Source organism: Corvus moneduloides, chromosome 11, assembly GCF_009650955.1.
Source record: "Corvus moneduloides isolate bCorMon1 chromosome 11, bCorMon1.pri, whole genome shotgun sequence".
Classification (NCBI taxonomy): Eukaryota; Metazoa; Chordata; class Aves; order Passeriformes; family Corvidae; genus Corvus; species Corvus moneduloides.
The window spans coordinates 7,849,299-7,872,098 of NC_045486.1; the positions used below are offsets into that span (position 1 = coordinate 7,849,299).

Sequence of the window (22,800 nt, forward strand, 5' to 3'; positions counted from 1 at the left end):
AAATATTTTTCTACTGTACCATAAACAAAGCTCTGCAAGCTTGCAGGTGTTCATAGTTTATAAAACTCTGCTACTATCTTCATGAGAGAGAAAAGTGTCTCACAGGCTTAGAAAGAAGCGGAAAATTTCTTGCTAACAGCATTTTTGTATCCGCACTGGGTTGGTTATTCTCTGCTTGCAAGAAGCTCCAAATGTATAGACCTGAAGCAGAGCATCAACACAGATGCCTGGGCTGGCAGTACCAGCGTGCAGCTCATCTTTGCTCTCATCAAAAACCAGCAGTACCTCCCCAGGTATGCAGTGTTAAATGAGTGGAAACCAGCTTAGGTTGGTTTGGTCTGAGAGATGGGGATATACAGAAAACTGGTGGCATTTTGTACATCGCATTCTTAAAAACCTAAGTCACCACCTCCAATTAATTTCTTTTAAAAGTTTCTGGCTCTTGAGCACTAATCAGTCACTTGAGAAGCTGCCTTGCCCTCGTTGTACCCACCAAGGTGAGCCCCCAGCTCCTCACTGCACGCATGCACCATGTGGGAGTTCACAATGGAATGAAAATCACAGCTGTGGTTTGCAGAGCTCAGAAACACACAGCACATACCTATGAGGTACTGAATCCCTGGTAACCTGCTCCTTGTTCCTTCAGAAACTGGGCATCTAAGGTCCTCTCTTGGGTTCATCTATCTGTAGGAATGCCCTCAGATGACCCCTCAGGGAGCCAGCAAGGGAAGCAGAGGGCACATAGTGCAAGCACTCACTGCTGCCAGCCCTGTGGGAATGGATGAGTAACACAACCAGGGCTCTGTGCAACCAAAAGGAAGACTTTTATCCCCAAAACCTGACAGGCAATGTTATCAACAGAAATGGCTTACTGCATAGTGAATGAACACACCACTGCCATCCAAACAGCCAGGGAAGGAGTTAACTGCTTCTCCCACTGGAAATATTTCCTTGTTATCATGCCTCATTCCACACTAAATGCTAAAATATTTTTCCACCGTTAAAGTGATGCTTCGCTGAGATCTCAGCACACTCAGTTAATTTCCCTGTATCTGTATAAACAAAGTAAACTTAAAACATTTGTGACTGAAATTTTCCCTGCAAGTTTCTTGTGACTTAATGGTCATTAAATTCTTTATAATCATATCTTCTGCACCCAGTCAGGCTTCTGCAATTTGATAACACATTGATGTGTCCCGACTGCCTGTGCAGGGGCTTTTTGAAAAAATATTAAAAAATTTCAAGTGAAAGGGGTTTTTTCCTCTCTTGACTTCTCCTGTCATACTCATTTTTCAAATCCTGAAAATTTGCCAGGAGAAAAGGCAGCTGCTGAGAGGGTGCTGCTTAAAGGCAGATGTCATCCCAGACTGAGAAAATATGAAGCCAAGAGGAAATACAAGGCTTAAAACAAGAATGATTTTAACTATGAAATTGTGATCAGGCACTGCAGCAGAAGCAAGGATGGATGAAACTATCATCTTCAAACTCTTCACTAAGAAGAAAAAAACTGGTAGTCAGGAAATGGTGCCTGATGCACTGATCCTGCCTGGTGATGAAACAGAGCAAGGGCTGCCCTGCCTCCTGCACCAACACGTGCTGGGGGCTGCTGCTGCACCACAGATTTCTGCAGCACTTTTCTTTGGAAGGAAAAATCTCAGGGATGAGACATACTCACACATCTGATCTGATACACGTCAGTTCAGAGCAGCATCTGCTTGGAGCTGGAGGATACATTGCCTGCCTCCTTCACAGAGCGTGTGACATCCCTTAGGTGAGCACTGCAGCCCTCAGAAGCTGGTTTTCACTCCAAGTTTTCTTTTTCCTTGATCCCTGAATTCCTCCTGGCTACAGCTGCCAGCTTTTTCTCTGGCTGGGTCTCTGCATTTTCCCTACAACTTCACTCCACAGAGGGACCTGTGCTCAGTCAGGCTGTGGTGCTGCAATCATTGCACTGGAGAGTGTCCAGGGACACCCACAAGGGTGTGCTCCAGGCAAAAAAGGTTCTTTTTTTTCTAAAAATACCAAATACAACAGAGGTAGCAGTGCACAGGAGTTGCAGGAGCATTTGGCTGGGGAAGATGGGACTATCCTCCTGGCAGGCATAACCTGACCATAACCCTCAGCCACTTCCCAGAACCACTCACCAGCAGGAGCTGCATTTGCTACAGGACAAACTCAAAAGCATCTTTATATTCTGGACAAATAAGGTCATATAGCCTTGGTTTAAATACTGGGAAACTGCAAACAGAGGTTTTGGTAAGAGACAGTGTTTAAATTTAACCTGTAGATTCAGTTACAATCCATTACACAGAACAAATTAAGTCAATGTGACATTAATGCTGTAGTGGATTGTGCCGTGCATCCTGTGACAGACACAACGGCTGTTTCAGGAAAGTCCTGGACAAAGGCAAGTGGCCATATCATAACGTGACATATCAGAACTATTGTTTCTCTTTCCTTTTTCTATTGCTACAGAGGATAATGCAGTTGGTCAAAAGCAAGAATTATTTTCCGTAAGAAACTTAAGATGGCAGAATTCTGTAACTAATCCTTTGATGAGACAGTTTGAAATGAGATCTAACTTGATACCAAGAAGAAGCAAGGCACTTTATTTATTTACTCTTTCTGTAGGGTCCCCGTTATTTTGCCTGTTTTTCATCTCCTCTGTGAGGATTTCCTCGTATGTCCTCACCATTTTCTAGGACAGGAAAGATCCCAAGAACCCCCAAATGAAGAGAATTAACTTCCTTTGATATGGAAGGAGAATTTTTTTTGGTAAAAGTTCATCAGTTTTGAATTATGCAAACTCAAAGAAAACAGTTCACACCTCCTTGCAGCAGGAAAATCTTTCCCTCAAACCACAATGCTAAGTTTACCTTCCTACAGTTTAATCTTTTGTTGTTGTAGTAGTTACTTCCTTTAATAGATTCAGCTTTTCTGCACTGGCAATTTATTTTTTTCCTGCTAGATATTTCTGATATACTTTACTGGTGGCTTTTAGCCACTTAAGTCTCAGCAAAATGTCTGGTTTCTGTCAGTCATAAACTTTAGATTTTTCTGAAATCCAGAGTTAACTTTTTCCTTACATAGGTCCTTGATAAACTCCCCCCACCTTCACAGAAGTATTTTCTCTCCCTTAGTAACCTCCTCCTTACAGTCATGAGGGAGAGGGTTGTCCATGAAAGAGAGATCGTGCTGCAGCCCTACAGCCCACAGATGCAGAGACCCAACCCAAATGCAGGTGAGGGTCAGCACCCAGTGCTTGGCAGCCCAGCAAGACCATGGGGTGCACCATGGGTCATGATGCATAGACAGGCAACAGACACCTGGACCAAAATAGCCCTCACTGGCTTTACGGTCTCAGTTTATGAGAAAATATATGCACAGTAGCATCTGCTTTTTATCACAAGCCTTCAGGAATCAGTAAAAAGAAAAATAAAGGCATGAACAGCCACAGCTTGATGGGTGCAGACAATGATAACTGGAAGGCTCACAAACCAATTGTGGAGACACAAACATGCTGGGAGCTCAGTGTCATGCTAGAAAAACAGCCACATAATTCTTGAAAGGAAAATAATTTGGCTTAACCCTGCAGTAATTAGCAATAACCAATCTCCCTGGCTAGGCTTTGATCAGGGGCTTCATCATGGTTTCGTCTGTCTGCTAGGACAATGCCTAAGATCTCTTCTTCCCTGTTTTCCCCACCAACGAAGCTCTGCTGTCACAGACATAGAGCTGAGACCCCAATCCTGCTACCACTCAGCTACATGTTCTTTATTTGTGTGATCATCATAACTGTGGGCAGTGGGAGAGAAGCACAGAATTTCATAAGTACATACAGGACTAAACTCCTCCTGCATGTGGTCTCCATTACCCTTGGTGTTAAAATATTAAATCACCATTAAGATAAAAAAGCAGGTGAATGTAGAGATGCTCTGGGCAGTGGGACACCTGGATCTCCCAGACCATGACCAAACCTCAATAACCAAAAAAGCAAGAGGTGAAGACCTACGTTTGAAAACACTGCAAATGCTGTAAACACTTACAATTAAAGGCCCTCTGTTGTTTTCACGGTACTTGTTCTGGAAGAAGATATAAACCACGGTGGCAGCCAGTGAGTAGAGGAAGGCAAAGACTGCAATGGTGACGAAGAACTCCGCCGAAGAGGAGAAGTCCCCTATCAAGGCAAGCTTTTCCTGGCGCTTGCCTTCACAAGTGGGAGCCTCGAAATTCACTTGATGCAACCTAGAAAACATCCCAAAGAGCAGTAGGTGAAGTACAGAAAATGGAAACTCTTATCTGAATAAAGAGGAATATATTTGTTCTGTCTCATTCCTGATGTGCATTGATCCCTGTGAATAACTGGCAGCTGTGGGCTGTGCTCCTCAGAGCAGCTTGTACACGTGAGGTTACTTCCCTGTGAGTGCCAAGGTGAGACTGCGCACATGAATACATGTTTTAATCAATCCCAGAGAAAAGTTTATGTTCCAGTGGTTTAGTACAACCCTCCCCGTCCTCTCTGGGGTTTTGCCATGGCAACAACTGAAAAAGGATAACATGAGAAACAATTTGATTCTTGAATTCTTACAATCCCGGCAGCAGAAAACAGATCTTATCCTCAGTACTAAGCCCATGGGATACCCATGTGTGGATGATCATGAATTCCTTGCATAAAACTGTCTAGCGCAGAGCTACCTGTGGCTGTTAGCCCATAGGGCTGCAAGCCACATAGTGCTTCTACATTAAAGCCTTTTAAATCAAGCTGCAGCAGAAATACACAACTTGGATCAAAGAAGAAGTCTACATGCCCTGGTTTAAGCAACCTAAGCCCTAACTTTATACTCACACACTGTTTATCAGTGACTGAGCTAACAGATTTGTAGTTCTGTCTGGAAGCTCCTGCAAGACCCTTTTTTTCTGTAATAATTTAAATTTCTGATTCAGAGAAAGAAAGAAAGAAGATATATGGAGGGGTCATTTTGGCAGGTCCTGTTGCATGGCCTAGATTCACATCAGTGGGGACATGGAGCCTAATGAGGGATCATGTTGTTCTGCTCCATGCAGGGTGAGTGGAGGGGACGAAGCCAGCAGCAATTAAAGAACTGATGATCTGGTGCTGAGAAAGGATTAGGCCTTCTGGGAGATATTCCTCTGCTCAAGGGCAATTAATGTGTGCAACAGCAAGCCAGTGGCAGCAGCAGCCATAACTACATTTGGCTAAATAAAAAGTTAATTCCCCAGAGGAAAACAAAGTACCCACAGCAGAAATCACAGAAGATGGATTAATGGACATTGGAGGATTGGATGACGTTTTGCTTTTGCTGTCCAGACTAAATGTACCCAAACCTGTAGGCAGGACCTTTTCACCAGCAGCCAGTTATCTGACTCAGAAATTTTATTCCCTGTCATTGTAGTAGTGGTGGGATGAAAACAAAAACCAAGTCTGACCAGATTGCAGAGATGAGCAGTGGCTGAATCGCCTTTCTTGCATAAAGCCAGCAAAGCCTGATGAAATCTGAACACATGAGAGAGATCCTAATGCTCATGATCGGTTTCCTGACTTCACTGTTTCCTGGCATCACCACACACACACTTCTCATCAGGGCTTATTGTTCTTTTCTAAAATTGGGGAATAAAAGGAGAAGTATGATTTCCTAGTGCCTGTCATGCCAATTTTGCAGTCTGGAGAGAAAGTAGTATTGTTTTAACCATCACCAAGACAATGGAAAGATTTGAAATGCATTATTTGCATGGTCTAAAAAGGAAGCTTTCTCTGTTTTCCTCTGCACAGCTGCTTGGGAGCTGTAGTGACACAGAACAAAACTGTTTCAAAGCACCCAGAAAACTGCCAAAGGCTCTGTGGGGCTCTGGATCAGTTAAGAAAGGTGGACCATCCCCTCTTCCCCAGGGGAATGCAGTGCTGTGCAGCCAGAGGCTGTCCTCACAGTCCTCATCAGGGCTCAAGGCCAGGTTCAAGCCAGGTTTCACATCCTACCCAGACCATGGAGTTGCAGTCTGGGGTGGGAAGAACACCAGCAATGTTGTGCAGAGCCAGAGGTGGGCACCACTGTCTGCTCTTGCCCACTAGCAGACCAAGGATCTCATTGTCAGCCTGGACTGCAACTCAATGCTCAAGGCTAGGAGGGTTTTGTTTGGCTGGCTGTTGTTGGTCCAAACCTCCAGATTTCTGGTTCTTCAATAACTCATGACATTTGCTGTATTTGAAGGGCCACACTCAAGTACCATGGCTGCTGTTTTAGGGCCCTGATGCAGGATGTGGGATCTGTTCCTCCAGCTGAGGCCAGCAAAAGCCAGGCTTTGATGCAGTGGGGGGAGCTCTGTGGTTTTGTTACCACCTCCCGTCACATCACTTGCACAAGCACTGTGAAATTGGGCTGAGCTACATTAAATATAATCCAAGTGCTTTGGGGAAAAGAGAAAGAAGAACAAGGCAATTCTGCATGCATTTTCTTGTGTACAACACGTCTTTATAGTGGAATTCTTTTCCCCTCCCCAAGAGTCCTGAAACGCAGACTGGACAACGTGGTGTTGCAAGTAGCAGCTCAAACTCCTGTGCATACCAAAGAGGAAACAACTTAGGGAATATTTCTATCAAGATTCAGACTGGGAGTTTCTGCCCACTGCTGCCTTCTGACTGTCCACAGTCAACACAGCCCAGTCTCATCATCAACAACCACCAGCCTTTACAAAACATTGTAATGCAACTGAGACCATTTTCCTTTTCTATTCTCTGCTTTCCTGACTGCACCTTATTTCTGAATCATAAGCCAGAAAAAAATGTTCATGTATTAACACCACACTTGTACCTTCCCAGCAGTGCTTTTGTGGCCAAGCCACTGTCAGGGATAGGAAATCACAGAAACCATCTTCCATCAAGTTATTTTTATTCCCTTGCATGTCTTTTTAGATTTCCTTGCCTCTAAGATATGCAGTAATTGGTGTCTCTTGTGTACACCTCACCTCTGCCAAAACAGCCGAGATCTCTGTTGTGCTAAGGGCCCCAAAACAGACCATGATTCAGACCTGGGAAGAAGAGATGCGGCAGGGAAGAGCAGTGAGGGAGCCAAGCCCTGTGGTGGTTAGGGTGGATGCTGACTTTACATAATACAGCTGAAAAGTTTCTTTAAGGCAGGGGAGGATCAGTGACAGAAAATTCAGTTTCACTAATTGAAACTGCTATGATCTGGAATGGCATCTTTGAGAGAAAACTCTGATTTTTTTCTACTGATGTTGCTGAGTCAGCCTTTCTGGGGGCAGGATGGTTTGGTGATGACTCACAAAACATCAATTGCCTCTGCCACACACTTTTGATATAATTCTACCTGCTCTGTCTCTTACTTCCTCTTCTTGCTCTTCTTTCATCTTCTCTTATCTCTCATTGTTTACACTCCACCTTTTCATTCAAGTCACCCTTGGCCAGTGTCTTCCTTCTGCTGCTTTTCCAATTTCAAGCACCACCCCTCCATTCCACCTTTGACTCTCCCTTTGCTAAAAAAAAATCAGGAGTCCCAAGAATGACCCTTTGCAATCACACCCTCTGCACTTCGCTAACATTTGTTAGGCTGCATTAACAGGAATGATTTTCACTGATTGATGGACAATGCAAATAAGGAACACGACAGTAATGAGTTTACTTAATTAGGGAAACCTTTCCCCCTGTAAGTTCCTCCAGGATTTTTTTGCCTTGTACTGCCCTGAGTATTGATATGAATTCAGGAAAAAAGCTCCTGACTTTGGAATGTGACCTTGCACCCCACACTGCAGAGCTGCACTAAGGTCATCCTCGCTGCCCATCGTTACCAGCACCATCGCCTTTGTTAACAGCAACTGCCATGGCCAAGCCATGCAGGCCCAAATTCCCTCAAATTCACTTCAGTCTGAAGCAAGTCCATCAAAGGCAGTCAAATTTCACTGACAAAGTCACAATAACTAAGGGCTTCTGACGTTTCTTCCACCACTTGGCAAACTTTCCATTGCCGTGGGAAATATGATGACAAGACAGCTGCATTGTCTAGTTTGACAAGATCAAAAGAGGGCAGGAATGTTTTACAGTGAAAAAAGGGATTTTTACATAGTTCCACAATTGCAAAGAGCAGTTACATTTTCAGACACTAATTACCCTTGCTCTGAAAAAAATACATGAAGCCAGACACATTGAACAAAGCTACAGCTGTTACATGTATGTGGGGGAGCAGATGTTGCGCTCTCTCCATGTGAAGTTGCCTTTTCTTCCACAACTTCCTCAGTACAATATTCAAGCCACAGCTTTCTTTTAATCATAGCCCACTATTTTTTTGAGCAGTTTAGTTCCCCTGATGATCTTTGAGCATGAAAATCATCAGAGCCAACTGCCCCAAAGACCTGTCTCGCTCTACCAGCAGACACAGAAGAGCCCAAGCAGAAGGGTGAGTGATCTAATCTTGTCTGATTCACCCCCTTCAACAATGCACACAGGGCTTAGACTTGAAGCCAACAGAATATGCAATTAACACAAGAATGTGCTCAAATCTTATTGATGAACCAGCACAGATTTCCTCTCCTGGGCTTTGATCGGTGTGTGGATTAATAAATAACAAATAAAGTTCTGCTTCCAAAAATTCTCAATGAGGGTTAGTGTTTCTCCATTCCTTTACTAGAATCTAGGAAAAAACAGGCAAAAAAAGAGCTCTCTGTTTTGGGAGGTTGTCCTGTTTTCTGAAAATAGCATCTTGTAATCCACCCTCCAACCTGTCTACAACATGCTGGAACAAAATCTGCAACACCCACACACGTGCTTTCAAAAACCCAGAGATCCATTATCTTTTCATTGGGCTGTATTTCCCCCCAACTTGTTTCTGGCAGTCAAACTGTCAACTGTCTTTACTGTCTGCAAATCCCTGAGAGAAACACATCACTAGAAATGAGTTATTGCAGTAGTGCTTGTGGACGGGTTTCTTGGGAAATGTTTATCTTGGCTGATATTCTTCAAAATGAGGGGAAAATTAAATTTCAAAATTCGGTAGTGAAATGCTGACATGCACAGAGCCCCTCAGCAAGTCAAACTGCTCTGCTGAGGCACAAAAATGTGACAAGGGTTTACATCTTCCTTTCTCTGGGATACAGAGTAAAGGCATTTGTTTCAGTTAGCCCTGAAAACACCGGAGTTCCCTCATTTCAGAGGAATATGCTGGTGTGCTTTGACACAGGTGCCTCCAGCCAGCCAGTCCCTGGGCAAATGTACCTTTTTGAGGTTCTAAATATGGAATTTTTGTAGGTTTAGTGGAAGAACACAAATAAATGGGAGCCTTTCCTCACACAACAGAGCTCGTAACTCCTGTAAAACTTCTCTAGAGATATTATCTGCATTAAGAAAACCACTTTGAAAGTCATCTCTAATAGTCAGGTGAAAGTAGAAATCTGCCTGCAAATGAAAAGTCCTTTCTTTAATGAAATTGGGGTCCACTGACTCTGCCAACACTCTTCACAACCTGTTCTTCTCACTGCAAAGAATGCTTCCCCCAATGCTGGGCACCCCCGAATGCTTGGTGCTAAATCCTGGCTATCTGCAAGGCTGCTCACACAGCAAGGAACAGGCTTCCAGCCAGTGTTTGGGAGGACGGATGGAGAGAGCTCTGCAGCTTTCTCCTCTTCCTCCTCCTCCCCCCAGATCTGCCCCCCAAGGACAAACTTCTGAGTGGGGGGGACTCCGCAGCATCAAAACCATTATCCACCAATTCCCACAGGATCTGAATCTTTTCACCCAGGCATCCAGGAGCTGCTGAAGTTAGTGTTAGCCTGTTAATACCACATTTGAACACCTTGAAGCCATTAATGCTGAAGTTCTCTCCAGCCCTTCAAAGTCAAATAGCTGAGATGTTACTCAAACCCTGGACAACTCTGGGGATGAGATGGGGTTTGCCCAGCAGCAGCACAGCAGCTACCATGGAGGTGACTGCCCCCTGGCCCTTTGGCACCTGCGCTATTCTGGTAAAATCAGAGGTTTCTACCCTTTTGCTAGCAATGACAACACTGTTTCTCACCCCAGGCTGCTCTCAAACAGCTCTTTTCCCAAGATGAAGAAATTACTACTTACTCAAGTATTCCCATCCCTTACCTTTTCATTGCCCATCTGCCATGATGCGCATCCCAGTGCTGCCTGCATATACCACAGTCTTTCAAAATGGTGAGATGTTTATTCATCCTTCCTAACTATCCCAGCAGTTTTCCATACCTCACTCTACCAGCTGTCCCAAAAAACAACACCCTTCCAGACTCTCCAGCACCCAAAGGTGCCTTCAGTACCCTCCTGCCCTACAGAGCAGCAGCACATTTGTTTGTACCACATACCTGCCCCTACAAAATCGGTTCATTTTTCTCTGGAGACAGTAAGCAAAATTAAAATTCGCCATCTGACTCCACAATTCAAGCCTGGTCTTTTGTTTCTTTCCTTTCTAGAGGAAGAAAGAATAGAGTTGGCTGATCAAAGAGTATTTGAAAATATTTCACTTTGAACTTCTGTCTGCTCAATAAAACCTCTCAATTTATTACAAAAATATAAATTCCAAAGCCCACATCACTCTAGAATTATTCAACACTACCAGTCATTTCACACAAAGACATACATCACCTTGTAAACATTTATTCCTAGCTCCTATCCTGGACATTTGAACATCCTAAAGATCTCCTCTTTGTCACAGCTGACTTTAGTGTCTTATACTTATCCAAATCCATGTCCAGAGCAGCATGACAAAAAAACCCCCCAGAAGGTGCTGCTGGGAAGCTAACCAGGAAAGCTGTAGCAACCTACGCTTTTTTCTGGTTTATGTCCAGTCAAAATAATGGAAAATATTTCCCTCCTCATACTTCCAATTTCTCAGCTTGAGAGGTTCCCAGCTCTCACTAGCATATAGCTGTACTGCAAATGTTTGGCCAGCACTGTTTTCCTACAGTGATGGTTTATCAGGACAAGCTGCCAGGCACAGCTGCTGTCCCAGCACACCACACTGTGTGCTGCACTGGGACAGGGGCAATTCTCCCAGCACCGAGCAAGTTCACCATGATGCCTGCCCAGAGCTGGGTACCACATGGGTCCCTCTGCTCCATCCCTCTCCCCCTCATTTCACTTCTCCTGTTAAGACAGTGAGTCTGAGACCCCCTGAGGTGCTCAGCCCTCCAGGAAGAGAAGCTACACAACTCTTTTGAGGACGGGGTCTGAAGACACTGGAACAGGGACAACACTGGTGGTGGGGAGAAGGCACCTGTGCCACACCCCCAGCTTGAGAGCACTCCTGCAGGACCCGCTCCCAGTGACTGCAAGCACAAAGCTCTTGGGAAACAGCCTGCACAACACTCCGAAGGGGAAAAAACATCTGGATTCCTGCCAGCCATAGGAATGAGCCTCCCCAGACTGTGCACGTAGCAGGAATGCAAACCCTACTACTCCATCGTAGCACCAAAAAGCCAACAAAAAAAGGCTCGTTATAGAACACATGCTGCTGGGAGTGCTCAGAAAGCTGAGTGGGTGATCCCAACCCCACTTCCAAGCCTACATCCAAGACCCAGATTTATCTCCCAAGATAATTTCACAGCTCTTCTCAGGAACACATGCTTTTCCTTGTGCAAGCAGAGCACAGTGCTCAAAGACATGCTCCACCAGTCTTTACAACCCAAATACCTTCCCAGACTGGGCACTTATATTCTTTGTGGTATGGACTGGTAGCATTACACTCTGATTCCCCTTTGCCAAGCTATTTTCTTGGGACAAACTGCCTTCTAGTCTCTGGGAAGCTTTGCTACTATCTCTGAAGGAAGGTAACCCTTAATTATTTTTAAAAAAAGGCATCATGTTCATGGAACAAGGCAAATTATAGGACCTGGAAATGCCACTGGCATACGTTTGCATCACCGCATAAATAACTATCCAATGTTACCTGGTCCCATCACGAAATCCTGGCTGAACCCATAGCTCTCATGTCCCTTCTGCTGCCCTCTCCTCTTGACAGACACAGGAAACAGCTTCCAAACTAAGAAGCTCCTGTCAGAGCCAAACAAAAGCTTACATTTGGAGAAAGGTCTACAGAAATCTAAACATCTACAGATAAAAAACAAGCAGTAGAAATCATAGAGAAAAGGCCTAAACCAGTAATTGAATATAATAAGACCATTTCTCAGAAGTGGATGTATCAAATCCCTGGACAATGTTTCTGCATGGAGCAATATGGGACTGCTGATCCCCTGTTCCTACACCCCAACACATTCTGCAGCTGCTCACACCTCCTCCAGGTCACCTTCCCTTCTACCATCAAACGGGCTATGAACTCCATGTCAAAGTATTCCAAATTCTTAGGCATCACCTGGTGATCAGCCAGAACCACCTGAAAGCATAAATGCTTCACCCCGTGACAAGCAGTGTTCACATACATTTTCATCCAGATCTATAAACCCTGAAAGCAGCAATTTCACCCTCAAGACCAACTGAGATAAATACAAGAGCAATTACAGAAGATGCAGCAACATTTACTCCTTTGTGCTGTATTTCAACATTACTTTGTATATAACTTTCTCAAGTATATTGTCCTAATGTACTTAAGCAATCACATTAAGTTCCCTGTAGAGTTTTATGGCATGACTCCAATGAAACTCCCAGTCACAGTATGTACATTGGAAGGATATGACAAATCCTTTTCTCAGGGAGCTGGTGGGCTCCAGCACAGGCTGAGCAGTGCACGGGGCAGGAGCCAAGGAGACCTGTGGGTCTGCCGATGCACCTGCAGACAAATTGCCAACACCTCTGCATCCTGAATAGACCAGGAAGTGTGAATCCAGAGAGGACAGGCACTGAGTGGGGCTGTGCTGCATGGGGTTGCATACATATCCTCTCCAGAGTCTACTGAATGAAAAATATTGCATTAATCTCCTGGCAAATAAATTAATGTAGAATCCAGGTGTGAGAGGAGACCAAAGACATCCTGCGTATCCCATTCCCTAAAGTCCTGGGGAAACCTTCAGGGCCTCTGCACAGCAGATGCACATTTTGGAGCAGGGAAAAGGGGAAGGGCATCTGCTTGATTGTCCCTCAGCTGGGTCACCACGTGCCATCCACGGTATGGGATCAAATGCCAAACAAAGCAAAGCCGAAGGGTGGCTGCTTTGGTTGCTTCTGTACTGACAGCATGAAAATGTGCGAAAATAAATTTGCAAGGGAAGTTGCCTAAAGTCTGACTTTTAGGAAAAGCCTTTGTGGCAGGCACAGATAAAACACCATCACTGCACAATACCACAGAGACTATTCATGAATATATATTAAAAATTCAAATTGTGAAAAAGCTGCATATATTAACAAATCCAAAAGTGACTTCCACTTTAAGAATAAATTTGGCCTAAAGAATTAATGAAGAATTTTTTCTGGCACTAAGAGAGTGTTAAGCATAAAATATAGCCTCTGTGAAGAAAAATCAGCCAGTCTGGATCAAGTGGACCCTCCAAATTCATCAAAAATCCAATTTTTGAGTGCCAAAAGAAAAGCTCTACAATTTGAAGTTTTAAGAAAGTGTCCTCTCTTATCTGCAGCAGAAACCATTTCCAGAAACCTGCTACCACTTTCCTTCTCCCTCCAGCTGCCATGAGCTCAGTGTTCCTGCAATGTTTGTACATGGACAAGAGGACAAGAACTGACCGGTGTGAAGAGTTGCAAAGCAAGACAAGCCTACCCTATGGCCCCAGTTCAGCACTCAAGGATGGGTTTGTTTCAAGTTTTAAGGGATTAAAAACTACAAAGTAGAAGCAGGAGAACACTGATGCTAACAGCAACTGAGATGACCTCAATATCTGGATAAGTTGTTTTGTCTGCAGAACTGCTACCCCATCACAAAAATCCTGCCTGGACCCACCAGCTGGTCCTTGGTTGTGCAATTAACTGGGCACTTCATGGTTTTACAAATCCTCCTCCTCTGACCTCCTCAAGCACCAAATCCCTGTGGACAGCCCAACACACCAGTGGCAGGAACAAGCAGAGACTTTGCCACCCTTGGGCTGCAGCTCCTTGGCTGTTTACAAAATAGTTTGACCCAGAAGCCAAGCCATCCAGACCAGACATGAAATTGTGGGGGTGGTGGGTCATCTCTTGCTTCAACAACACAGTTGTGCAGAGGACCACATGCACAGGTCAGCCTCAAGAGAAGCTGAAGATGTGGCTTTACCAGATTTCTGGTGGTTTTCTATAGATCTCATGCAGGAACAAAGGGTGACTGGAAGCATCTCTGGTCCCTCACTTGTGAGAAAAGGGCATTTGCCTTTATCCACAGTTTCAAAAGTGCAAACTGGAAGTAACAACCATTCTTTGGTCAAGTTGCCAATCTTGAAGATTTCTGCAAAGTGGGTTTTGGAGATTGTAATTGGGGTCAAAAGGAGGACCTCAAAACTAGAAAAGTCACAAAGTCATCCTTATTTTTACCTGTTTTAATCAAACCAGCAATAATTCCATCTACTTCTGACAACAGGAATTACATTGTACATGGTACTCATGGACAGTTGTTACTGCAGACCACAGCTGTCCCAAGTAAAAAAGCCCATTTTCTCCTATTCTACTGTTCTCTTTGTCTAAAGACAGTATCTCCAGAGTCAGCATGGTCCTTGAAGACTTGTGGATATTGGAGAACACTGATTTTCAGTTTTTAATTACTTCAGCAGTCTGTAGCCATGCACAAGCAAGCAAAAATCACATCAGGGCTCTGAACTATGGGCTTCACTCTCTAATCACTAGAGCCAGTTACAAAAATGTGAAGTATTCTTCCCTATTACAAACTATGTTCATTCAAAGCTGAAAAGAAAACTACTTATTCTGCAGACCTGGATCACCTTTTCCCCAGCCCAGGAGACAATCTAAGAGCAAACAGCTCTAACTAAACCAACAGCTCACTGATCAGTGCTCAGTTTGGCTTTGCAAGCTCCATGTTCAGGTTGCTTCCAGACTTGCTTCAGTGCAGAGACTTCACCAAGGTCTCTTGATGCTTTCACTGCCAGCAAGTGCTGGGGCCATACTTTAAATAGCTCACAAAGTTCTTGCATTCACATCATAAAGGCATAAAATCTTTTAATCGGCTTTCCATTGGGAAAAAAAAAAAAGATTTTGAAAAACTGAGCTGCAATTTTCTGGACAGCCCTATAAATTACCAGAATGTAAAAATCACAACTGAGAAAAAAAGGTCTATTTCCTAGTTAAACATATGTCTTAATGCTTCAGTTTGCATCATTAAGTCACATTAAATATGAAGATACTTCGTGAAGGTGTCACAATCAGAGACATTTGTAACCTGAAGGATTTAATGAATTTTACTCAGCAGGATGCAAGCAGAGTTTCCTCACTCAAACAATTTCCAGTTTCCACTAATAGTAGCTAAAACGTAGAAGTCCTGGTTAGGCAAACTACTTATTAAGAGGTCAAAACTAGGTATAAAAAGCACTGCTGAGATCAGGTTTTGAAACAGTTGTGGAAGATAATTAAAGCCATGACTGAGCCCTCAGTGCCCATGCTACAGAGCCAGTTTATATAACAGGGATATTGGTGAAAATCTCCAACTTTGCTGATGTTATTTTGAACATTCTTCCTCATCAGTTCAGCTGTTAACCCCAAATCTGTAGTGCTAGATGAGGTGGTCACAGTTTGGCAAGAAAAGGGACTAAATTAATGCAGCTTTCATGGAACAGCCTATTGCAGATCCCAAAGGGACCACTGTGACACAGCTTGTGGTCTTCTGAACTCTACCCAATCATCCCTGCAACTCCTGCTTGTACAAAAGCAGCTTCTCAAAAGCACCAAGTTTTGTTCTAAGAAGTTCCAGGGCGGAGATTTCTCCCTTCATTAAGCTGGAATGGGTCATGCAAAGTTTAACCAGCACCTCTCACCTTCCCAAGAGCTCTGCCAAATCTGCCTGGGAACTGGGGCATCTACATTTTGGCACAGGGCACACCTGAAGCCAGTGCACAACTCCTGCTGGCTTGCTTTTGCTCCTGTCTACCCACAGGAGGTTTATGAGGCCACAGTTTGGTTTTGCAGAAGGGGCATCCTCTGTAAGATGAAGACATACAAAAAATAAAACACAAACCTTAAGGAGTTTAGCTGACTCAGTGACTTTATTCCTTCCTATCTCCAACCTCCTGAGAAGTCTGGGAGGAAAGCCCGCCACAGTTGCCTGAAAGTCAGCACTGACGGCAACTACTTAGTTGAAAGAGTTTCTATTTACCAGCAGCTCTCAGTCTCCCAGCCACCACAGACATTTATAATCTTTCAGCCAGAATGTTTTTCACTGAATTCTGAAGCAAGATTTACTACAAATGGATGACAAAAAATAGAAGGATAGTACAAACTGGCACAGAAATGTGCAAACATTAGCAGAGGCCTTTTCCAAAGAAAGATAGATGCAGAGCTCAAAAAGTTAGATGCTTTCTCCTTAATTATCATTTATAGCTTCTAAGTAGGCAATTCAAATCTGGCTGTCATATTTCAAATGGAAGACTAGACTACCCACCACACACAGATGAGGTGAACACTTTCAAGAGTGCTCAATGGGAATGTCTTTAATCAAATGAGACACTTAAAGTGAATGAAAAGCTCCCATGAAACACAATTTCCTTTTTCTTCAGAAGGAAGAACCACTTGAAGAGACAGCTTTACTAGCACACTGAAAAGATACTAATAGGTGATTTAGAATAAAATGGAAAACATTTGTTTTGCTCACTGCTGTGATACAAAGATGTGCAAAGATGTATTTTCATCAGGCTCTCATGTTAGCACCACCAGGAAATCCTATTCTGTCCTTCTAGTAACTGTGGCTCAGTGCTCTTAACACCTCTGCACACAGTTCACCTAACCACTGGCTTACATGAGACTGTTTAAAATTTAACAATGTCATCCTCCAGGCCAATATTTTCCAAGTAGCTTTCAGGATGGATGCCCCAAGAAAAGACAAGAGATACTCCAAATGAATTCCGTTGCAGCATTTAACTTGCGGATATACTGTGTATGTAGGCTTGGGTTAAGGCACCTCCAAAAGCTACGGGCAAAGAGATTTTAGTCCAGGGTCTGCCTCAAGACTTAACAGGCAGCACACTTAGGGGCTTGTATTGAGATGCTTCTCCCTTCCCATTGCCCTGCAGACCCATCCAGCACACCACCTCTGCTCATGGGACTCCCACGAGCCATAGACCCCATCAGCATCACCCACAGCCAGGGTATGGCACAGCATTCCTTCCTTGCTAGGACAGGACATAACCACAAAGCAGCAGGTGATGGCATCAGCAGAGAGTACCTCTCCCAGAATATCATCACGAGAGCACTTCTGAGATGCAAAGATTCATTTAAATCAGTAGTTGAAGAAGCCCAAATGTTTCAATGCAACTCTGCCAGCTGCAAGTAAAAATCAAGTTTGCGATATGAATAACTATATAGCAAAAATTCTTTAGTACAGACTCAGTAAGTTAAGCAAACAAAAATACTTGCTTTTAGGAGGACTGATGAAAAAGCATCTTAAAATAGTGAATACCAATAACAAATATGTGCACAGTAGGTGTACTATTCAATCACTTACTATCAAAGTAAACCCACGGCAAAACAAAGTACATGATAAGAATGTTGCTGGGATCAGAGAAAATAATAAACTAATAGGACCTTCACTAGGACTCTTATTACAGACAAAAAAATACTGCTTCAGGGCACTTGGATAAGTGACAAATCCAATCTGAAAGGGTGATGGACTGTGCAAGTAACAAATAATCCCAAAATGCTGACATTTTTTACCACCCCTTAAAGAATCATTGCTTGGGTGAGGGTCAAATTGATGAACATCGTAATGTGTGCCAAATTTGCAATAGACTCTGTATAAAGCACAGATCCTAATGCTAGGGAAAAACTGCTACTGTAGGAACAGAGAAATTGATTCTATATCTAAACTGGTAAAACTTTCAAACGCGTACCCAGGTATCCCGAAGAATGGCTGATTTGTGCTTTAAAACATGAGGAAGGAAAGAAATACTTTGTAATAAAACTAGAATCAGGCAAAAATGAGAAGAAACGTCAGGTGACTATTTGAAACATCCTTATAAATATCAGCTTAGGCATGGAAGAGTCTGGCAGGACCTGTAGAAGAGTGTGGCAGAGCTCCAGGAGACACTGTTGGAGGATATTAGGGTTTAGACTTCAGGTTAACATCCACATTACAGGGTGACTACAGGGTCATAGGCATGGGCTGCAGGAAGCTTAAATGAATCGGTGTAAGTGTGGATGGAAAAGCATCCATCTCATCTCCTATTCCAGGAGAGATGGTGGAGCCAGATTTGAGGTTAATTACCTCAGTATTGGGGGGGGCTCTTGTGTGGTTACTGCACCCTAGTAACGCGAGCTCAGAGCAGAGGGTCTAGGACAGGGCATCCCTCACATGGGAATGGCTCAGCCTCCCCTCCATCCTGACACAACAACCGTGCACAGACATCAGCTTTTCTCCAAAGGGATCCTGTCTCCCAGCTGTGCAAAAGCACCACTGCACCAGATTACTCTGGTGGTCTCTAGCGATAAGTGGGCTTTTGTGCTTTTCCTCACTTTCCTCTTTTCAAAGGGCAAATGAATCCAGGTCCAGAACTAAACTAAGGAAGTGATTCCAGCAGAAATGAGAAGTAGCCACCTTGTGAAAAAGTTTTCTTTGGGTTTTCCTTTTGGTGCTCCACAATTTCCTGCTGCCAGAGTTACAACAGCAGTAAGACAACACAGGAGCCAAGCACAACTTACATACAGCCATAAGTTAAAAAAAAAAAAAAAAAGAACAAGAAAGAATTAATATTAGTTTAAAGATATGTTTCAAAACTCCCTAATAGTACTAATTATTTCTCTTTGACTCATTTTTATTTCTTGCTGGAGACTTTTGCAGTTTGTAGGCTGGGGCTGAGAAAAATCTCATTAAGCAGCTGTGAAGATGCTCCTTTGTTTTGGGAGCATCTGGAGCAACCTGTTGTGGAGTGCAGAACTGCTTCAGTGCATTCAAGACTGGCCTGGGGCTGCATGAATCACTGGTTTGAAGTCACACTGGCATCCATTATGTTTTAATCACACATCCCCACACCCCACCACCACTGGTTTTGCCCTCCTGCATCCTTTTCTTTAGCTCAGTTGATTGGCCCCAAAAGCATGTGGTCACAAGCGTAATACCCATCCCTTCAGTCTAGAAAGCTCCCTGCCCATTCTGATCTTACTTTAATGGGAACGTTTTCAGGCTCCTTCAATTTCATTTCCAAAACACCCAAGCCTTCTTTCTTTGCCAAGATGTCCTGTTCAGCCTTACCACTTTGTATACCAGCTTAAAGCTCTTGACACTTGTCATCTACTGGCCAAGGTCTAGCAGTTCATCTTTTGTGAGAAGAAAATAAAGCCTCAAATTCACAGCAACAGAAATGAAAGCAGCTTGTAGCACAGCTTTCTTCATTTCAAGTCATGCTGGAAGGTGCAGCTCATAAAAAGCAGCACTCAGGTATTTTGACTTTTTCAGTGTCACTGCTGACAGCCCCAACAGCAGCGGGGTGTGTCAGATGCTCAGCAGCTTCTCTCCTTCCACCTACACCTTCCCCAGCCGACAGCCAATAATCAGGACTGTGAAGGCATTTGAAAGGAAAATGCCATGTGAAGATGGACCTGAATGCAAGACAACTGGTGGGAAATGCATCCTACCTACACAACACCTACAAGCCCATGCAGGGAGATTAGCCTCAGACTCAGGAGCACAGTCTTGATTAGAGAGCCTGAACTTTTCTAAGTGCTTTTTCCAAGTGTATTCACTGCTCTGCGATGTTACCTTTCCCAGCTAATCTCACTTCTGTTTTTAGAGCATCCCATCTCCATTCTGTGGAAGGAGCACTGGCAAAAAGCAAAAAGAGCAAACACATGAGAAAGTCACAGGAATATTTAGATAAAACACTGAGATGACACCAAGTTCCACAGGTAGCACTGGGCCAGATTTTCCAGGCACACATCTGCTGCCTCGTGTAATCTGCGCATCTCTGGACACTTTTTGCACGTGCCTCAGGTTTGCAATCAAAACCCCAAATTGCACAAAATCTGAGTATATTCATGCTTCTCCTAAAACAGCAGCTGGCTGTCATCTCCCTTCTCACCCACACATTTCAGGTATATTTATACCACATAGCCAACCTCTGTTGGGGCCCTCCCCCCTGCCGTGGGGTCCTGCGAGAGGGGCCCTGGGGGGAGACACGGGGTTCCCCTGCCCCTGCTCACCCTCATTCCCCATCGGTTGGTTTGTGTTCCCCTGCGCAGGCAAGGACCCTCGGGTCCCGTGATTGCGGCAGCTCCTCGGCAGAGCTCCGGCCACGCGGCTGGAGAAATAAACATCTCTGAAACATCTATCAAGAATCAGTCCATATCTATCTCTTTTCCACGGGCCTCCTTGTTTGATATGCGTGTTACAGTATCTGCACTGTAACAAACCACCCCATTGTACATGCCATACCTCCCGTCTATGGTGTGTTGGGGTTTTAGGAGCTCTCCTGGGTTTTTTTTTTTTCTGTTAAAGGAATTTTCCCCATTCGTGTTGCTAGCGGGACAAATGGCTGGGTACTTAAGAAAACAAAAGAGGTGGCTATGGGGGTGGGGTGCATCTGGCTACTCTTTTTGTTTCATCTGGGTGTGCAGTCAGTCAGTCCCTGGCGTTTGGACAGAGAGGGAGGCTGCTTTCTTCGGCTGCTTTTCCTTCTGCCGGAGAAGCCCCAGGATCCCAAGCCCGCCTTTCCCTGCCCCGCTGGGAGCTGGACTGTGGCCGCCCTGCGCCTGTCGCTGCTTCGAGCCTTCTCTACGCTGTAGCCCCGCACGTCCTGCCTGCCCAGACCTCCGGGGGGTTCCCCATTTGGATACATCTCCTCTGCCACACGGGATTTGTGCTCGTCCCTGCCGTTCCAGCCTGCTGTTCCCGAGGGTCCGGCCGGACACCGGGATCAGCTGCCCAGGGGTTTGTGAGGCCTTTGTCCCATCCCTTCCCGGGATCCCAGGCCGCCAGTGCCGCGTGCTCCCCGAGCTCGCTCCGGAGCGCCCCCTGCAGCCGCGGGGGAACCATCGCACCTGCCCTGCTCACCGGGAGCCGCCAGCGCCCCTGCCGGCTGCGAGCGGAACTGCACCCGAGGGGAAAGGGCCCGACAGCCGAGAAGGCTGGCACTGGGTTTGTGATTGTTCGCTGTTACTGCCGCAGTTATTGTTGTTTGTTTGACTGGTTATACACATAGAGATATATAATAGTAAAGAACTGTTATTCCTATTTCCCACATCTTTGCCTAAAAGCCCCTTGATTTCAAAATTATAATAATTCAGAGGGAAGGGGGGTTGCATCTGCCATTCTAAAGGAGGCTGCTGCCTTCCTTAACAGACACCTGTCTTTCAAACCAAGACAGAGTGCTGAGTTCAAAGGCCAGCTACAGCCTCAGCTGGATCCCTCCTGCAAATAAACCCTATTTTGCATCATCTCTGCAACATGCTGGAATGTTACAATTACCTATCAATTACTTCCAGTTTTCTAATAAGTAAAAAAACTATGGGAAATTGCAGATCCAGTCACTTCCTTCTAGAAACAATGGTTGATGTGCCTGGTGAAACACCAGGAGACACTTGACAGCTACTTCTCTCTGTTTTATTAACTTTTAAAATAAAATACTATTTTATAATCATGCAAACTAAAAGCACTTCACTACAGGGTGTATTTGTCATGAATGTAGGAGAAATTACCTATAGGAAGTGAATCAAATTACAAACTCACATAACTCATTTTTCAGGATCTCTCCTGTGCATACTAAGCAGAAATGAAAGAAAATGTAGACATGTTCCAGACAAAAAACCAAACACTTGTAATACCAGAAAACGTGACTTTTTTGTAATAAATGTATGCCAAGCAAGAATAACATTTCAAGGAATCAAATTCAGTTCCCACTGTTTGGAATTTGCTGTATCTTAGAACATTAGAGAAATAGATGCTTTCAAGTCTGGTCTGTGCATAGTAATCATAAGCAAAACAGCATGCGATCTCCCAAGGAAGAAAAATAATTTTAGAGTCATAGTGTACTAGACTTGAGATTGAACTGTGCATTCTTTTCTTAATAATCTCAATTCCTTGAAGAAAACACTTACACAAAAGTGAATGGTTTCTGCACTGCAGTGGACTTGACATATCTAGAAAAAGAAGACTGTAGATGCTCTTTTGAAGCAGGATCTTAAATGGCATGAATATTTTATATATATATATATATATACACACACATCTACACACACACACACACATATATCTATATATATGCACTACAGTTTTCAGATGTACTTAAAAAAACATTTAAAAAGCTATAAAAACTGTTTTCCTAAATCACTAGGTTTAAAGCATTCAGACACCAAGAGATGCAAACAGGCAATTAGTAAAATTTTCAAAAAGCATTTCAAAATTATGGTTCAAACTAATTTTGTTTTTTTGCTTCCCCCTCCTTTGGAGTAGCTATTTCAGATCCTTGCTACTGCAATGGATGGGAAACCTCTCTCATTTCCAGCTTAGTTAATAGCTACACTATAGTTTTTTATCTTGGGATGATGTGTTGTTTAATTTTTCCTTGCTTGCCATTTTCCACTCCCTGAGCTTTCCTGGCCTCCACAGGGCTTTGGAATTTCTCTTCTCCTCCGCTGAGCTCCCATTCCCAGCAGTTGCCATGGCCCCATCCATACCACGTCTGGCCAAATTCATTCCTCCTGCACACCAGAGGAAAATTCTGGAGCCC

General features: G+C 44.1%; 1 protein-coding gene across 2 annotated transcripts in view; it reads right to left on the reverse strand.

Annotated features, from left to right (window-relative positions):
• Positions 1–22,800, reverse strand: part of SYNPR (synaptoporin) — a 111,558-nt gene that overhangs the window by 8,177 nt on the left and 80,581 nt on the right. For both annotated transcript variants that reach the window (XM_032120722.1, XM_032120723.1), the window contains one exon: positions 4,047–4,245. In XM_032120722.1, the coding sequence (XP_031976613.1) occupies positions 4,047–4,245 (199 nt within the window). The remainder of the gene's footprint in view (positions 1–4,046; positions 4,246–22,800) is intronic.